This window comes from Lycium barbarum, chromosome 2, assembly GCF_019175385.1.
Source record: "Lycium barbarum isolate Lr01 chromosome 2, ASM1917538v2, whole genome shotgun sequence".
Classification (NCBI taxonomy): domain Eukaryota; kingdom Viridiplantae; phylum Streptophyta; class Magnoliopsida; order Solanales; family Solanaceae; genus Lycium; species Lycium barbarum.
The window spans coordinates 146,857,618-146,872,953 of NC_083338.1; the positions used below are offsets into that span (position 1 = coordinate 146,857,618).

A 15,336-nucleotide genomic window follows, 5' to 3' on the forward strand; every position below is an offset into this window, starting at 1 on the left:
TAAAAATTATACATATTGTAATGAGGTATGCGAGCAAAGCGCGTACCCTAAAATCAGTATTATCATCATAGTATACTAAAAGTGGGAAGCTCCCACCTTCAAAGTCAGATTACAATTTTACCCTTGCTGTAAATCTAAATGTAATAAAATATTAAATAGTAGTATTATGCTTACATGAATTTCATGTTCAACCACAGGTGCATGAATAAATTTTCTGCAATGAATGAAATCCTAATTAAATAATAAAATTACAGTACATAAAGGTGAGTGAATTAGAAGCTCAAGAGTCCTATTTTAATGCTCCGCATCCCCTTCTCCCTAAACGTATGCAGCTCCTAATTAAATATCAATTAAATAATAATATTTAATTTAAATTCCCCCTATCCTATTTTAAGCTCCACATTCACTTCTCTCTAAAGTTTGTAGACGTTTTTGATTATCTAGCCACATTAATGTACAGAAATTAAGTTGAGTTATTAAATTGGAATCCTATTAAATGGTAAATGATGGCTATAATGACCTGTTAATTAGCAAAAATTTTTTTTATCACACACTAAGCCATTTCAGCTCCTACATTTAGCGTAAGATTCATTGAATTAATTTAGAAAGAACATGTTCTGTCAACTAATTGGAAAACTGAAAAGACTTTACCACATGACTTATGGAATTTGAAGGGTGCATGAAAACTGAAAAGCCTTTATCGATTAAGTATGGTATTTGAAGGGACATATCACTATAAATAGAAGTATATCCTCCAGCATATGAAGTTTGAAGGGATACATCAACACCCTCATATATATATATGCTAAAATTTTATTCAATATAATTTTATTTTTTATATTTGTAAGTAGATTTTATGCATAATTCTATTTCTAGTGCATTCTTTTATCATTTGAAATGGTAATCATGTGCTCATTTTTGTAGGTGTATTACAAAAGTACCATGAAGGAAGCAGCTACTTAGTCTTATCATAGACAAATTCAATGAGGCAATTCCCATATTTTTACACCACCAAAGAAGAGAAGAAGCTAAATTTCAAATTAAAGGTACAAGTAAATAACAACTCTGCCGTTTTGACTCCTCTTTGATTGGATTGTCGGATTAGGACGTAAAGGGAGGAGAATTGAAGATGATAGAGAAAAATTAGAGATTCCACTGCTGGATTATATAGACGTCTTCATTTTTCTATTCTCTTCTTTGATTCAACCAGGCACCCGAGAACGTTCATTGGACAAGATTGAACTTCCTTTTATAGAATTAGATGAATAGGATACATTCAGCTTTTTCTGGAACTTACACTGTTTTTTAATTTTGTAATTTATACATAATTTTAATAATACTTATGTTATTATCAAGTAGTTTTTGTAGTTTGAGGAAAAGGCAAAAGTTAGAATAAGATATCTGAGACAAACACGAAATTATAATAACGCCAGAAGTTAGAATAAGATATCTGAGGCAGACACAAAATTACAATAAGGCATTTGAGACCTTTCATGGGGGAAGATCTTTTTCTTATAATGATCGACTAGCCATCATAATGAAGACAAATGTTGCTTAAAGTTTCCTTTCAACTTCATGTGATATCAATTTCAAATAAGAATATGCTTTTGCAATATATGATGATAAATACGATCGTGTAGACTCACCATTCATGTGGTTGAGCTTTCACCTTTTCCTTTCAAATTTCGTGTAATTCGTTGATCGCAGACATTCTAATATAATTTTCATTGTTTTATGAAGTTTGGACTAATTAGTTTGGAAATCACGTGCAACGCGTCCAAGAACTAGCTATTATTAAAGCATGGGTAATAATGTTGAACGATGAAAATATCTCTTAAATATTGGTCAGCTAATATACCTTTTTGTATACTTCTATCATTTTTCTATTGGCTGTAAATTTAAAAATATCACAGATTGAAAATAGATTTTTTAGACAAATACTACTACTAAATTTCGGTTGACCTCTAATTATTTAAAAAGTCTATACGTATCACGTAATTGAAATCCGTGTATTTACTATCAAGGAAGTTTAGACAAAGTAGACTTAATAGGGTTCAATACCTTTACACCGGACTACTAGACACATCATATATGTATAATATAAAAATGGAAAAGGCTCAAATATGCCATTGAACTATCGGAAATGGCTCATTTATGTCACTCGTCAATAGTTTGGCTCAGTTATGTCATCGAACTATCAGAAATGGTTCATTCATGTCATTTTTCATTAACGCAGGTTTTAAAATATCTGATATGACACTTGGTCACCAATTAGAGGTCCACGCCATTTAATTAAACCAACACAAATTTGTGGGTCGGGTTTTAGTTTAATTTAGGATTTAATTTGTGTTGGTTTAATTAAACGACATGAGCCTCTGATTGGTGACCAAATGTCATATCTGGTATTGTAAAACCGACTTTATAGAAAAATGGCATGGCGAGCCATTTCTGATAGTTTGATGACATAACTGAGCCAAACTATTGACGAGTGACATAAATGAGCCATTTCTGATAGTTCGATAGCATATTTGAGTCTTTTCCGATATAAAAATATGATCTAATATGGTCGTTTTTCAGCGATGGGGAGATAGTATTGTTTGAAATCCATCGTCCTATGTAAAGAACTTTCAAATATAACATCTTCCTAGGCACGTATTTCCTCTGAGGTAAGGATCAACTTCTCATTATTTATGGTGTATAAAAGTTAAAAAGTTAACACAAAAAATGCTTCTTCCTAGTATATAATTTTTTCAACAATGAAATGAAAAATAAAATAGCATTGGTTGTATATCTATTAGATTCTGAATCCATTTACATTGATGCAATAATTCTAGAAAATTAAAGTTCTTACTACCCAAAAACTGAATATCATAATAAATTAAGAAAAGCGCCTAATCCCATTTAAAGCATCCCCAATATAAGGGGTCTTAATTAGATAAGTTTTCAAGTACGCAACTAAAATACATAATTAATGATCAGGTACATTTCTTTTCGTACATAAGAATATATTCCCTAGGAACTATAGTCGTACCAAAAACAAGGGCACCAAAGAGCACCTGTAGGACCTGACTACGTCCGTCCAATGATGCAATCATGGTGATATTTATGGTTGTAAGAAGGAAGAACTCATATGAATCCTACCTCGTCAAACCTGTTCATACATACAGAACACGTGTCAAAGGCTGCACATCTCTCATAAGAAAATAGAAACGATGAAAACATGTCGTCAATGACACTAGGCTCACGATGCGTCGAGCATCTGGTGCCTCCAAAGAAATACTATGTGCCTTTAGATGAACATCGTCTACCTCTGAGCTACAATGACATAACAAACAAATATAACCACATAATAAGAGAAAGAAACATTGTTGTAGCACCGTAGAAGTAGTATACTGCTGATGGTGTCTTTGATGGCTCTAACCAGTAGTGAGTCTGTAGAGACTCTGCCTCAATATGACGTGGACAACTCAAGGCAAGCCGCACCTAACTATAAGAACAAGATTAAAATAAATTTGATCATTGAGTTGCATGAATTCAATTAGTTCATGTTTAATCAAGGATACGTGTATTATAGGTATTATTTATATATTATTCATTTGACCTTGTGTTTATTAATGTAATATAAGTTTTATAAAATTTTAATTTTATTCTATCAACTATATAGCAATATATATGTGATTTTTTTTATCGACTGTCACATGATGCACGTGTGACACACGAAATGCACGTGTGACGCACAGGATGAACGTGCATAGGCACTAAAACTTATTTTCTTTAATATACTTCCAAAACTTCCACACTTAAATAATAATGTTATTTTGATGCAGAACTAGACATGATTGTCTGACTTTCACATATCACATCTTACGCACACCTCAATATTATCATATTTTAATAATATTTATATAATTTTTAAAAAAAATATACATATTGATATAAGGTATAAGTGCAAAGCTTAAATTAAAAATGTATATAATATATCAAAATAATTTTAAATTTTGTGGTCTTAAATATGCGACTTTGTTATGTCTGTAAGAGAAGCTGAGGATAAATAATGGTTTAGAATTGGCGGGGACACATGGCGACATAGGAGGGAACATATGTTAATGAATTAGTTAATTCGTCGCATCTGGTCGGTGGAGATTAGAAGTGATCTACGCTCAAGATTTATTCCAGCTCAATTAAATACTCTCAACAGATTATGGCTGGGGAGTTAGACATTTTACGAATATTTTCTCACATCCAATTCTTGGATTCTCTTCTTCCCCACCTATCTTCTTCTTCTTGTTACCCAAATTTCTCCATTGTAGTGATTTTCTCCATTATAGGTGATTCGAGCTCAACTATGGAGTTGTTAGTTAATTCAGTTGTAATCCTTCGATTGAATTAATAAAGAGTTCCACTTTTCGAGTCCAATGCTACTTCTCAATTGTAATATTTCTCTTTCAATTTTTAACCACATAAATGACTTGGTATATCGGAGTTATATGCTTACTAAATATAAAAATTGACATTCTGTCTGAAATATACTTGAACGAAAAGTAACATATAAATTTGAAAAAGAGAATTCAGTAATCTAAAATAAATAGTAAACAGATATATTATACGAGGTTAAATTACACTGACATTGTAAAAAATCATTACATTATTTAACTTTTTTTTTTTACACAGATAATATACAAGTTTTTATACAATTGGATCAAGTTGTCTATAATAACAAAGTAATTCTTTATTACAAGTTCGGGAAATACATAACCCCCCCAACGTATAGTCGGATTAATTATGACGCACCCAACCTTTGCGGGCGACCTATTACCCCCCCCCCCCCCCCCCAGTCTTAATTTTTCAGTATTTTAGTGACCTTTTAGCGCTGATTTTTGGTGACCCCCAATTTTTTAACTTACGTGTTGTACACGCGCCTTTTAAATTTCCAAATCAGCATTATTTTTTAACTCCCTTTTCATTTCACCCCCTTAAACATAAACAAAATTCATTTCCACTCCCTTCTCTCTCTCTTATCGATTTTCACAGCATTTGCACTGTTTACCTTGATAGTTTTCAACCGATCTTCCACCACATACATTAATTCGCGTAATACTTAGTGATTTCTAGGGTCGTTTTTGCATTCTCAAGTTTGGTGAAGTTTGTTTTGCTGAAGAAGGCTATCATTCGTGATTTTGCAGGTTTAGATTTTTTCGTTTTGTGTATTTTGTAGTGTATTTCTCTACTGATATAGTTTGGGTGTTAGGGTTTTGACACATTTAATTATTTGCTTGCATTCTAGGGTTTTGAATTGGGTGTTTGTTAATCTAGGGTTTTTTTAGTAGAATGAGGTAAATGAACGAGTAACTTTTGTTGCTGGTTTTGTTAAAAATCATATGTTTCCCTTTGATGTTGCTTGTTGGTGAGAAGTTTTGTTGCTTTGTAATTTAAGGGTTTTGTTAAGTATTGTTGCTTTGTAACTTTCAGGTATGGCTGATTTTATTTATGTTACGTTGAGATGGTTTTATGGTGAGGTATTTGATTTAAGTAGTGGTGTGCCAAGATATAAGGGTGGTAATTGTACAGAATTCTTAGATGTTGATGTTGATAGGTTGTCATATTTTGAGCTTAGGGACTACATAAAGGAATTAGGATATAGTCCAAGTTGTGGTTTTAAGGTGAAGTCCCCTAATAGTGACATTCTTGTAGATGTACTTACTGACAAGGATATTTTTGACATTTCCCTAAGTTTGAAAGATGGGGACATTGTGGAGATTTATGTCTGCCACATGGTAGATGAACCAGATGTGCCCCCATTGCCTTTGGAATATATTGTTCCCAACTACCAAACAAAAAGTGATGCTTTTAATAAAGTTGGTGAGGGTATCCAATGTGAACCAAATGTTTCTCAAAGCAACCCTAATGAGAACCCAGCCACTGAAAATACACCACTTGAAACTGCAGCAACTACTACTTCACCCTCTCAATTTCCCACTAATTCTTCAACCCCACAAACAGAAGCTGCTGAAAATTCACCCAAACAAACTGAACCTGCAGATGGTGAAAATGCAAAACAAGTAAGTAGTGACCATGTTGACTCTCAATCAACAGATTCTGATGTTGAATCTGATGTAGAATCAGACCATGTGGCAGTATTTGATGGTCCAGATGGTGATGATGGATCTGATGTACATGAGGAAGTTAGAACAGTTAAGGCTGAAAAGAGGGCTTATAAGAGAAGGACTAGAAGAGATAAAAAGGGGCAACCTAACCTTGATGATGTACCTTTAGGTGAAGTTGAACAATATAAGGGATTTGATGAAACAAAACCTAATAAAAGAGATTTGGAAGGAAGGGCAAGTGGTGATAAACCTTCTTAGTTTAGTTCTGATGTATATAGTTGTACATCTGATGAGGATGATGCTGAGGAAGGGGTAACCTTGAAACCTAGAAGGGAAAGTAAATACATAAGGTTTGACCCTACACGTAAGACGGTAGTATGGCAGCTTGGTATGATTTTTCAGAGTGTTAATGAGTTTAGAGATGCTGTGACTAGATATTCACTTCAAAAGCATATTCAGTTAGATAAGTTTGTCAATGAGCCTTCAAGGGTGAGGGTCACATGTAGGGATGGTTGTCCTTGGTTAATTTATGCTAAACTGGACAATTCAACTAAGAATTTTCAAATCAAAACATACTATCCTAAACATAGATGTGTTCAGACCATAAGGAACTATATGTGCAATTCTAAGTACCTAGCCAACCACTATAAAGATAGAATTACTGAACATCCAAACATCAGAATTTGCAAACTCCAAAAGGCAATTAGGAAGGAAGTTGGTGTACATGTTGGCAGGTCCACTGTTAGGAGAGCTAGATCTAAGGTTTTACTAGAAATCATGGGTGATCAAGAAAAAGAGTTTGGAAGAATACTTGATTACAGAGATGAAGTGTTGAAAACAAATCCAGGAAGTACTTGTGTGGTGAAAGTGTCTACTACAGAATTTGCTGAAGATGGTAGGCCTTGCTTCTAAGGTTTCTACATCTGTTTTGATGCCTTGAAAAGGTCATTTTTGAGTGGTTGTAGAAGATGCATTGGGTTAGATGGCTATTTCTTAAAGGGTTGTAGCAAGGGTCAACTGCTAGTTGTTGTGGCTAAGGATGGCAACAACCAGATGTTGCCAATTGCTTGGGCTGTTGTAGAGTATGAGAACAAAACCACATGGACTTGGTTTATGAAAATATTGATTGAAGACTTGAACTTAGGGGATGGGACTGGTTACACAGTCATTTCAGATATGCATAAGGTACTAAACTGTTGATTTTATATTGTTTATGTTGTTACATTTTGCTGATTTTATATGCAGAAGGTACTAAACTGTTCCTTTTTTCAGGGGCTTCTTGCCACTATAAAAGAGCTCCTACCAGAAGTGGAGCAAAGGCAATGCGCTAGATACATCCTTGCAAACTGGTCAAAAGATTGGGGAGGCCTTGAAATGAGGCTGATTTTTTGGAAATGTGCTAGAAGCACATTTGAGGAGAAATTTGGACAAATTAGAGCTGCTTGGTGGTGAGAAGATTGTTGAAGATTTACTCTACTACAAGGAACACACTTTTTGTAAGGTATACTTGAATACTGAAACTAAGTGTGACATCATTGACAATAATATGGCTGAGAGCTTTAATGCTTGGATCTTGCCTGCAAGACACAAGACCATCATAACCATGCTAGAAGAGATTAGGATGAAGGTAATGACTAGGATAAGCGTGATGAGGTCTTTCGCAAACACTTGGGTCACAAGAATATCTCCAATGGCATTAAGGACACTAGAAGAAAACATGGGGAAGTCAATGAACTGTAATATTGTGTTTAATGGTGAGCATGGGATTGAGATTCTTAATGGTCCATATCAGCACATTGTTGATATTGTCAATGAGAAATGTAGTTGTAGGTTATGGCAGCTCAAAGGAATACCATGTCCACATGCCATTTGTGCCATGTTGTACAAGAAGTATGAACCTATTGACTATGTCCATGAATACTATAGCAAGAAGAACTAGTTCAAAACCTATTGTCACTACATTCAACCAATGACAAATATGGCAATGTGGCCTAGGTCTGCTAATCTTGCTATTGCACCACCAATCATCAGAAAAATGTCAGGCAGGCCCTAAAAAACAAGAAGGAAAGAGGCTAGTGAAACAAAGAAATCTGGAAAAATGCCAAGAATAGGCATGCTGATGACTTTTGGTGGTAAACATCAAGCAACTCAGCCTATAAGATCTACTGAAGTCACAGGAGACCTTGGTCACAAGGCACGACAAGGGATGAGGTACAAAGGCAAACCATGCTACTCAAGAAGCATGCTTGATGAGATTAGAAGGGACAAACTCAACAAGGCCACTAGCAGCAAAGGAAAGAGGCCATGGAAGTGATGACCATTATTTAGATTACTAGAATTAAGTTGTTTTTGGATATTAAACACTTTGTATGAATTCGGCAGTTTGGAAGACTTGAATTAGCAGTTATAATGACTTAATGTTTCCTGCTTAATTAAGTGTTAGAATGACTTATTAATCATACTTGTTTGTGTCCATTGTTTGTGCTCTGTTAGCTGTGGTACTGTGATTTGAGCAGTGTCTATATTGAGCACTAAAATTAAATGTGCAGTGTGTGTACTGTACAGTGTGTGTACATATAAATGTGGGCAGATTTCTGTGCCGGCTTGAATTCAGGTACATTGACTGAAATGAATTCAGTCAGTCTGCATTGGACGATTCAATTCAATCTAATTGAATTCATGTACATTGACTGGTAGTTGGGAAGGCTAATAAGAATTGTAACCATTCAATATCATCAGCTGATAAATAGCCTATTAAGCTGTCCATTTCAACTCATCCCTACACCATTCTTCCTCATTCAAACAACGAATTTCATAGCAAAATGCCTCTAGGTGAAGATGAAGTGATTTACTTTGAGAAGAAACTAACCAAATCATATGTTGACAACGATGACTTTGTAAGTGTTATTTTGCAAACTTATTTCAATTGATGTGTTTAATTATTCATAATGCCTCATGTATTTTGTGCAGATCCTACCTTCTAACATACAAGATTTTCTTCCAAACACAACTACACAAGCTGTTGTTTTCTACGAGCAGCGTGAATACAGTATGATGTATAAGGTTGGCGCGCATACCCGCCTTTGCCAAGGGTGGAAAGATTTCATTGATGCAAACCTTCTAAGGGAAGGACACGTCTTATGCTTTAATGGTTGTGAACATAATGAGAAAGTAACCTTCTTTGTTAATATCAAGAGGGAAGTTATCGAAATAGATTAGGTTTCTCCCTATTATGTAAAGTTTATGAATTATCAATGAAATCTATATCTATGAACTTTATCTTTATCTATGGTTTTTCTTCTCAAGTTGAATGAAGACAACTTTTTAATTGAACATCTATGACAAGAAACTTCTTCAACTTACATACATAAAGTGAATAACAATCACTTAAACATCCTTCAACATACAAACATGTAATCCTACTATGGCAATCGACATTGGTAATGCTTGTTCAAAAACACCTAATAAGCCAAATAGCAACACCAAAGAACAACACCAAAGAAACACAAAAACAAAAACTTGTTAATAGTAAAGCATCTACCACTCTTATCTTGTTCAAGCTTCATCACTTTCATCACTTTCATCTCTTCTTCAAGCTTTGACACTTTCATCTCTTCTTCAACCTTTAACACTTTCATCTCTTCATTTTTAGTGATATTCTCATTACCGATGGCCATTTCACTATTGTCATTACCAATATCTCCATCAATGCAAGAAGACTCTCCTTCTTCCATTTCATTTGTCAAACCAACTTCTTCCGCCATTTTCTTCTTCAATTCCACTGCTTGCTCTTCCATTTTCTTCTTCAATTCCATTGCTTGCTCTTCCATTTTCTTAATCAATTTGTGAATAACAAACTTAGACCTTTCATCAATAGGATCATCCCTCCATTCAAAGAACTTACATTTCTTAGCCTATAAAATAAATTCAACTCATGTTAGGCACACTGTAATATGTGGCACAAAATAAGGCACGCAACATAAATAAATAAATAAATAATCGTACCCCATAGAATGGGCATGTCCAAAATCGTCTTCCGGGATTGTTAGGAGACCAAGAAATCTGCATTTTTAATAATACTCCGTGCTGGCATCGCACTTGACGCTTCATCTTTGGATCGTCATTTTGAGTACAAAGATTGTTCAACTCCGATTTGAACTCTTTCATTAAGAACCCTAGAAAAAAAATTAAGTGAAAGATATAACATATAAATAAAAGATGAGAATAATAATGAGATTGGAGAAAATATTACTTACCACTAGAAAGCATGGCACAAATTTCATTTTTTTTTTCTTCAAGCTTTGGCAAAAATGGAGTCAAGATTAGAAAATGAAGAGAGAAGGAAGAGAAAATAAAGGGAGGGAGGTGGGGCGGGTTTTTTCCCGTTATTTTTTATCCACGTGGCAAAAAATAACAGGTCAAATGCCCCCCTCACGCGCTGCTTGGTCGTGTAGTCACACACACTGCCAGATCAGCGCTAAAAGGTCACTAAAATACTGAAAAATTAAGACTGGGGGGAGGGGTAATAGGTCGCCCGCAAAGGTTGGGTGCGTCATAATTAATCCGACTATACGTTGGGGGGTTTTTATGTCCTTACAAGTTCTATATGAGCAATGACCTACTATAATAAGTTATCTATCTATACTATATTAAAAGCACGAAGGGCCCTAAAAAATATTGTTTGGACTTTTTGCCCTTCATTAAAAGACTCTACAATAGACAAAGTTGTCATTTACTATTTTGTTACATATATTATTACTAAACTCTAATAATAAATATTTCCTTTCAAAATAAAAACTTAATAATAGATATTTCTTTTCAAAATAAAAACTGAAACATAAACCTGTCTCATTTTTGGCAAAAGAAAAATTACCATAATTATAAAACCCTACCTTATTTTTGGCAAAGTCGTAGGAGTCCTAACACTACCATAAAAGAAAAACAACCGTATATAAATATTGTGTGTGAATATTAATTGAATGTTGCTTTGCGAAAAGAACCAGAATTATATATATACAGTTGTTGCTTTAGGTTTGAGTGGGGACTAGGCTTTTGCCTTTTACAGTGGTTCCTAATACAAATTAGAGAGATTAGCACAGTTGCGGAGACTTAAATTGCAATGAGTCCTAATTAAGTTATAGAATTTATTTATATGTCCTCTATAATATACTTGAATATGAGTTTTTTTGGGTTTTATATGTGATTTATAGTATTGAGAGTGTTCAATTTACTGAGCTTTTACATCTTTATTATATCTCTTTTTTTTTTTGTTCGATTATCGACGTGGTTTTACATTTGATTTGCAGTAGTATAGCATTCAATTGTACTAACGATACTAAGCTTTTACCACTTTATTATATCTCATGTCTTTTTTTGTTCCATTATTGACATGGTTAATACATTTAGCCAAAATTATTTATTTTCTAATAACATGATTTTAGATTATGTTGCATTTCATTCTCGGCATGATCATCAACTCTTATCTTTTCGATTTTTTTTTTTAGAAAGTTCGTATTCAAGTTGGTTGTGACAATTGATCTTTTTTGCTATAAAAATTGATGATTTATTGGAAGCTGCAGACAAATCCCGATGTTGTGATTGGTGAGTATATATCATTAATTTTTTTTTACCTCCGTTGATTGCATGATAGACTTAGTTCGACTAGAAGTCCCAGACACATTTAATATTTCATGCTTGAATTTAAAAAATTAAACATGTTGTAGTCATAATTTTTGATTTTGCATATGCATTATATTAAAAATCATACTTTTGTAGTTTTATAATACGATATCGCTGAGCTATACACGATCGAGATAGTACACTGAAAAGGAATTTTTAAAAAACATACAACACTATTTGTTCGTCTATAATTCTAAGTGCATTCCATGTTAGATAAAATAGAGTACCAAGTATGAATCTTTTTCAATATCGATTTTTTTTTTTAAAAAGATCGTATTTAAATTGGAGAATGTTGATTTACCTTATATCAACTATTAAGACAAGTCCCGATTTTATCTGTTACCAGTTACCACATCAACATATATCATCAAATGAATCATGAATGAAATATGTGATTTGAAAGTACTAAAGGAAAAATAAAGCACATGCAAATAATAAATTCAACATATTTGTTCGCCCTTTTTTTTTTTTTAAATAATTCGTAAGTTCATTTCATAGTAGATAAAATAGAGAACTAAGTATGAATCTTTTTAATACGTATGCTAGACGTTAAAAAAAGGTTGATTGAACATTTTGTCTTCATTACACGACTCTATAATAAACAAAAGTGTCATTTAACTATTTTTCTCATATTTAGAATTTTAAAATCAACTAAAAATTTGTGTACTAAATACATCCATATTGAACTAGGCAAGAAGTCCTAATATTTTGGTATTCTTGTAATTTTGGACAACCTTGTAGAGCTTGGAAAGTTTTCTCAAAATTATCTCTATTACGTATATCAAGGGCCAAGTTTTAATCGGTGATCCAAATCTTTTGCAACTTGATGTTTTTTTTCATTTTCGTGTCCAACTTTTTTTTTTTTTGAACAGAAAAAAAAAAAGTTGGACAGATATATGGTATTTATTAGTTAGTATAATGTTAATTTTGTTCAACTTTTTCACAATTTTTTTTTAAAATTCACTTTTAATGATTATTTAAAAAAAAACGAAAGCAATTTTTTGAGTAAAATCAAATAGCTATCAAAATTATAGAAGGGAGATTTATCAATTAAATACTAATCGCACTTATACAATATTACTGAATAACTAACTGGCCAAATGAACTTATATAGACTTTTAATTCAAAATTCAATTCCAATTCCAATTCCAATGTTCTCTCTTGAATAAATTAATTTTATTTTACATAATATAAGAATTAAATTATTTGAGTTACATAAAAATAATTATTAGAGTTCTAAATAAACACACAATTCTTTTTTATATTTAGGACTTCAATTAAGTGTGTAATATATCTGGGATTTTCCTCTGCCTTCTTTTGGTACTTGGTAATATAATAATTTCTTAACCATAATCAGGTTAGAGTTCTAAACAAGCTATTATATTAAACAAGTGTTTAGTGTGATGACGGAACTGGTTTAGCAAAATTAACTGATTTGTACTCCAAGTATGTTTTACAGTCACTTGGTTCCTTAGATAGTCAATTCTCTTAATTTTAGTATACTTAATTTCTCTTTAAAGGTCAAGAAAAATTTCTCTTTTTATTAATAAACTCATAATTACGCGCTTTGTGCGTACACTAAACTAGTAGTGTAGAAATTATTTACACTATGCACTTGAAGCATGTTATAAACTCACATATCACTTTTGTTTCTTTTATCTTTTTTTCTTTTTCATGTTCATGCTCTCATCAAAATTCTTTACTTCATACCTCACGATTCATGGCTACTATCCAGTTCTTCTAGTTTCCTTGAATTTTCTGCTTCTGTAGATTTGATTGTTATTATTTTACAAATTGAAAGGATTAAAAATATTCAATAGAGTATACGTAAAGAATTATTTTAACCTATTTACATATCTAATTTAAAGAATATTTCAATTGAAATAAAGATTTTTACTCATAGATCTAACAGTTTTTTCTCAAAAGTCAGGTGCAAACACATCTAGTTACTTCTAAACACTCTTTTCAATTTTGCAATTCCAATACTTTTTCTTCAATTTCAGCTCAATTTTTTATTTTAAAACTTCATTCAAGTAAATCCAAATGCCTACTAGTAGCTATAATCTGGAAGCAACTCCAATCTACTAAAGTACTAATAAAATATGAAGTAAGTTACACACAATTAGGTAATTTAACAACCAACGGTAGTAATAAGGCACCCTAATATCTATTAATTTGAAACATAAAAGATGATGTACCTTCTCTACCAGCTGAATGATCCCATCTTGAAGCATGTGTACAGGGAGGAAACTATGGTTGCTGATGGCCTAGCTCTTTTTGGTACTCCACTGGAAGATGGCAGCTTAACTCACATGGATGAGCCTCCTCTTTTTCTTATTGATCTCTTAACAGCAGATTAGCAGATTAGGAAGACATCACATAACAACGCTACGTTGCACAAGAAGCGCTAATCCATCACACTACATCAAGTTTTTGCAATTATTAATGTTCCCTTAGTTTCTACGGAAGTTACTACTTCTGCACACCCCAACTTTTGTACTCCTAACTTTAGTCGTGTTCTTAATAACACTAATCTGTACTCGGATGCGGCCACTAATGCCTCCCATGTACTTTCTACTTGAATCTTAATACTTAATCTTTCCTACCGAAAAAAAAAAATGTTTGAACTAGTCAAGTTAAATTGATCATTGTTTTTTTTGTGCTTTATCAATGTAAAATTTTAAGTTCATAACTTGGGTTGGTAACCTGGGTTGGGTCGGAGGTGGAAAGGGTGTTGGGCCTAGTAGGTTGGTACTGGCGCTGACCCGATTAACGACACATCGGGAGCACCGACTCGGTTGAAGTTTTTTCTTTTTAGAGAAAAGACATCTTTTAACCCCTGAACTTGACACGAAAACTTAGTTTGGAAACTAAACTTAACTTCTATTTATTTACCCCCCTTAACAACTTACATTTTAATTATTTTCCCCCTCTAGTGGCCTAGACCAGGGCGCGTGTTTGACAGTGCCTGACCCGCGCGTTAATTTATTTTTGTTAGCGTTTTGTTTTTTTTTTTAATAAAATCGACGGGGGTAACAATTATAATACTGTTCCCCCTTTCTAATCCCACCACCCTTTAGAACCCTAAGTTGTTCTTCATCTTCATCACACCTTCAATCAGCCCCATTTGTTTTTTCCTCCATTCATGAAATTCCTCTTGCTCACACCATTGCTCCTTCATATATGTATTCTTCCTCCACGAAATTTCTGTCCATAATCACTCTCTGCGGTAATTCGAAAATATTGTGGGTTCATAAATGTCTCAAGGTAGCTGTTCATCTCACGTAAAATGTAATTGTGGCACCATTGCAAAACACCTCACTTCATCGACTCCTAGTAATCCCGGACAGAAATTCTACAAATGTCCGAGGCCTAAGGGCAATTCTTGTGGATTTTGGGAATGGGAAGATGAGTTCCCTGAGATTCAGTGGAATAATGTTCAAAATTTGACGTCGTCGTTAGATGCGGTCAAGATCGAAAGGGATAAATTGCAACAAGAATTAATTGCCATTGAGGCTAGACATCTAATTGAAGTGAACAAAATGAAGGAGGA

General features: G+C 33.3%; 1 protein-coding gene across 1 annotated transcript; it reads left to right on the top strand.

Moving 5' to 3' along the window:
* Nucleotides 1-6,494: 6,494 nt before the first annotated feature.
* On the top strand, nucleotides 6,495-7,556 carry LOC132629119 (uncharacterized). Its single transcript, XM_060344855.1, has 3 exons — nucleotides 6,495-6,999; nucleotides 7,087-7,289; nucleotides 7,377-7,556. The coding sequence occupies exons 1-3, from the start codon at nucleotides 6,495-6,497 to the stop codon at nucleotides 7,554-7,556; spliced, it is 888 nt and encodes a 295-aa protein (XP_060200838.1).
* The last annotated feature ends 7,780 nt before the right edge of the window (nucleotides 7,557-15,336 follow it).

Excerpts from the sequence above, each read along its gene's own strand:
- LOC132629119 (XM_060344855.1), top strand. The coding sequence starts at position 6,495 with ATGATTTTTCAGAGTGTTAATGAGTTTAGAGATGCTGTGACTAGATAT. Across the intron at positions 7,000-7,086 it reads TACAGAATTTGCTGAAGATG|ATGGCTATTTCTTAAAGGGT; the intron begins GTAGGCCTTGCT and ends GCATTGGGTTAG. Across the intron at positions 7,290-7,376 it reads TCATTTCAGATATGCATAAG|GGGCTTCTTGCCACTATAAA; the intron begins GTACTAAACTGT and ends TCCTTTTTTCAG.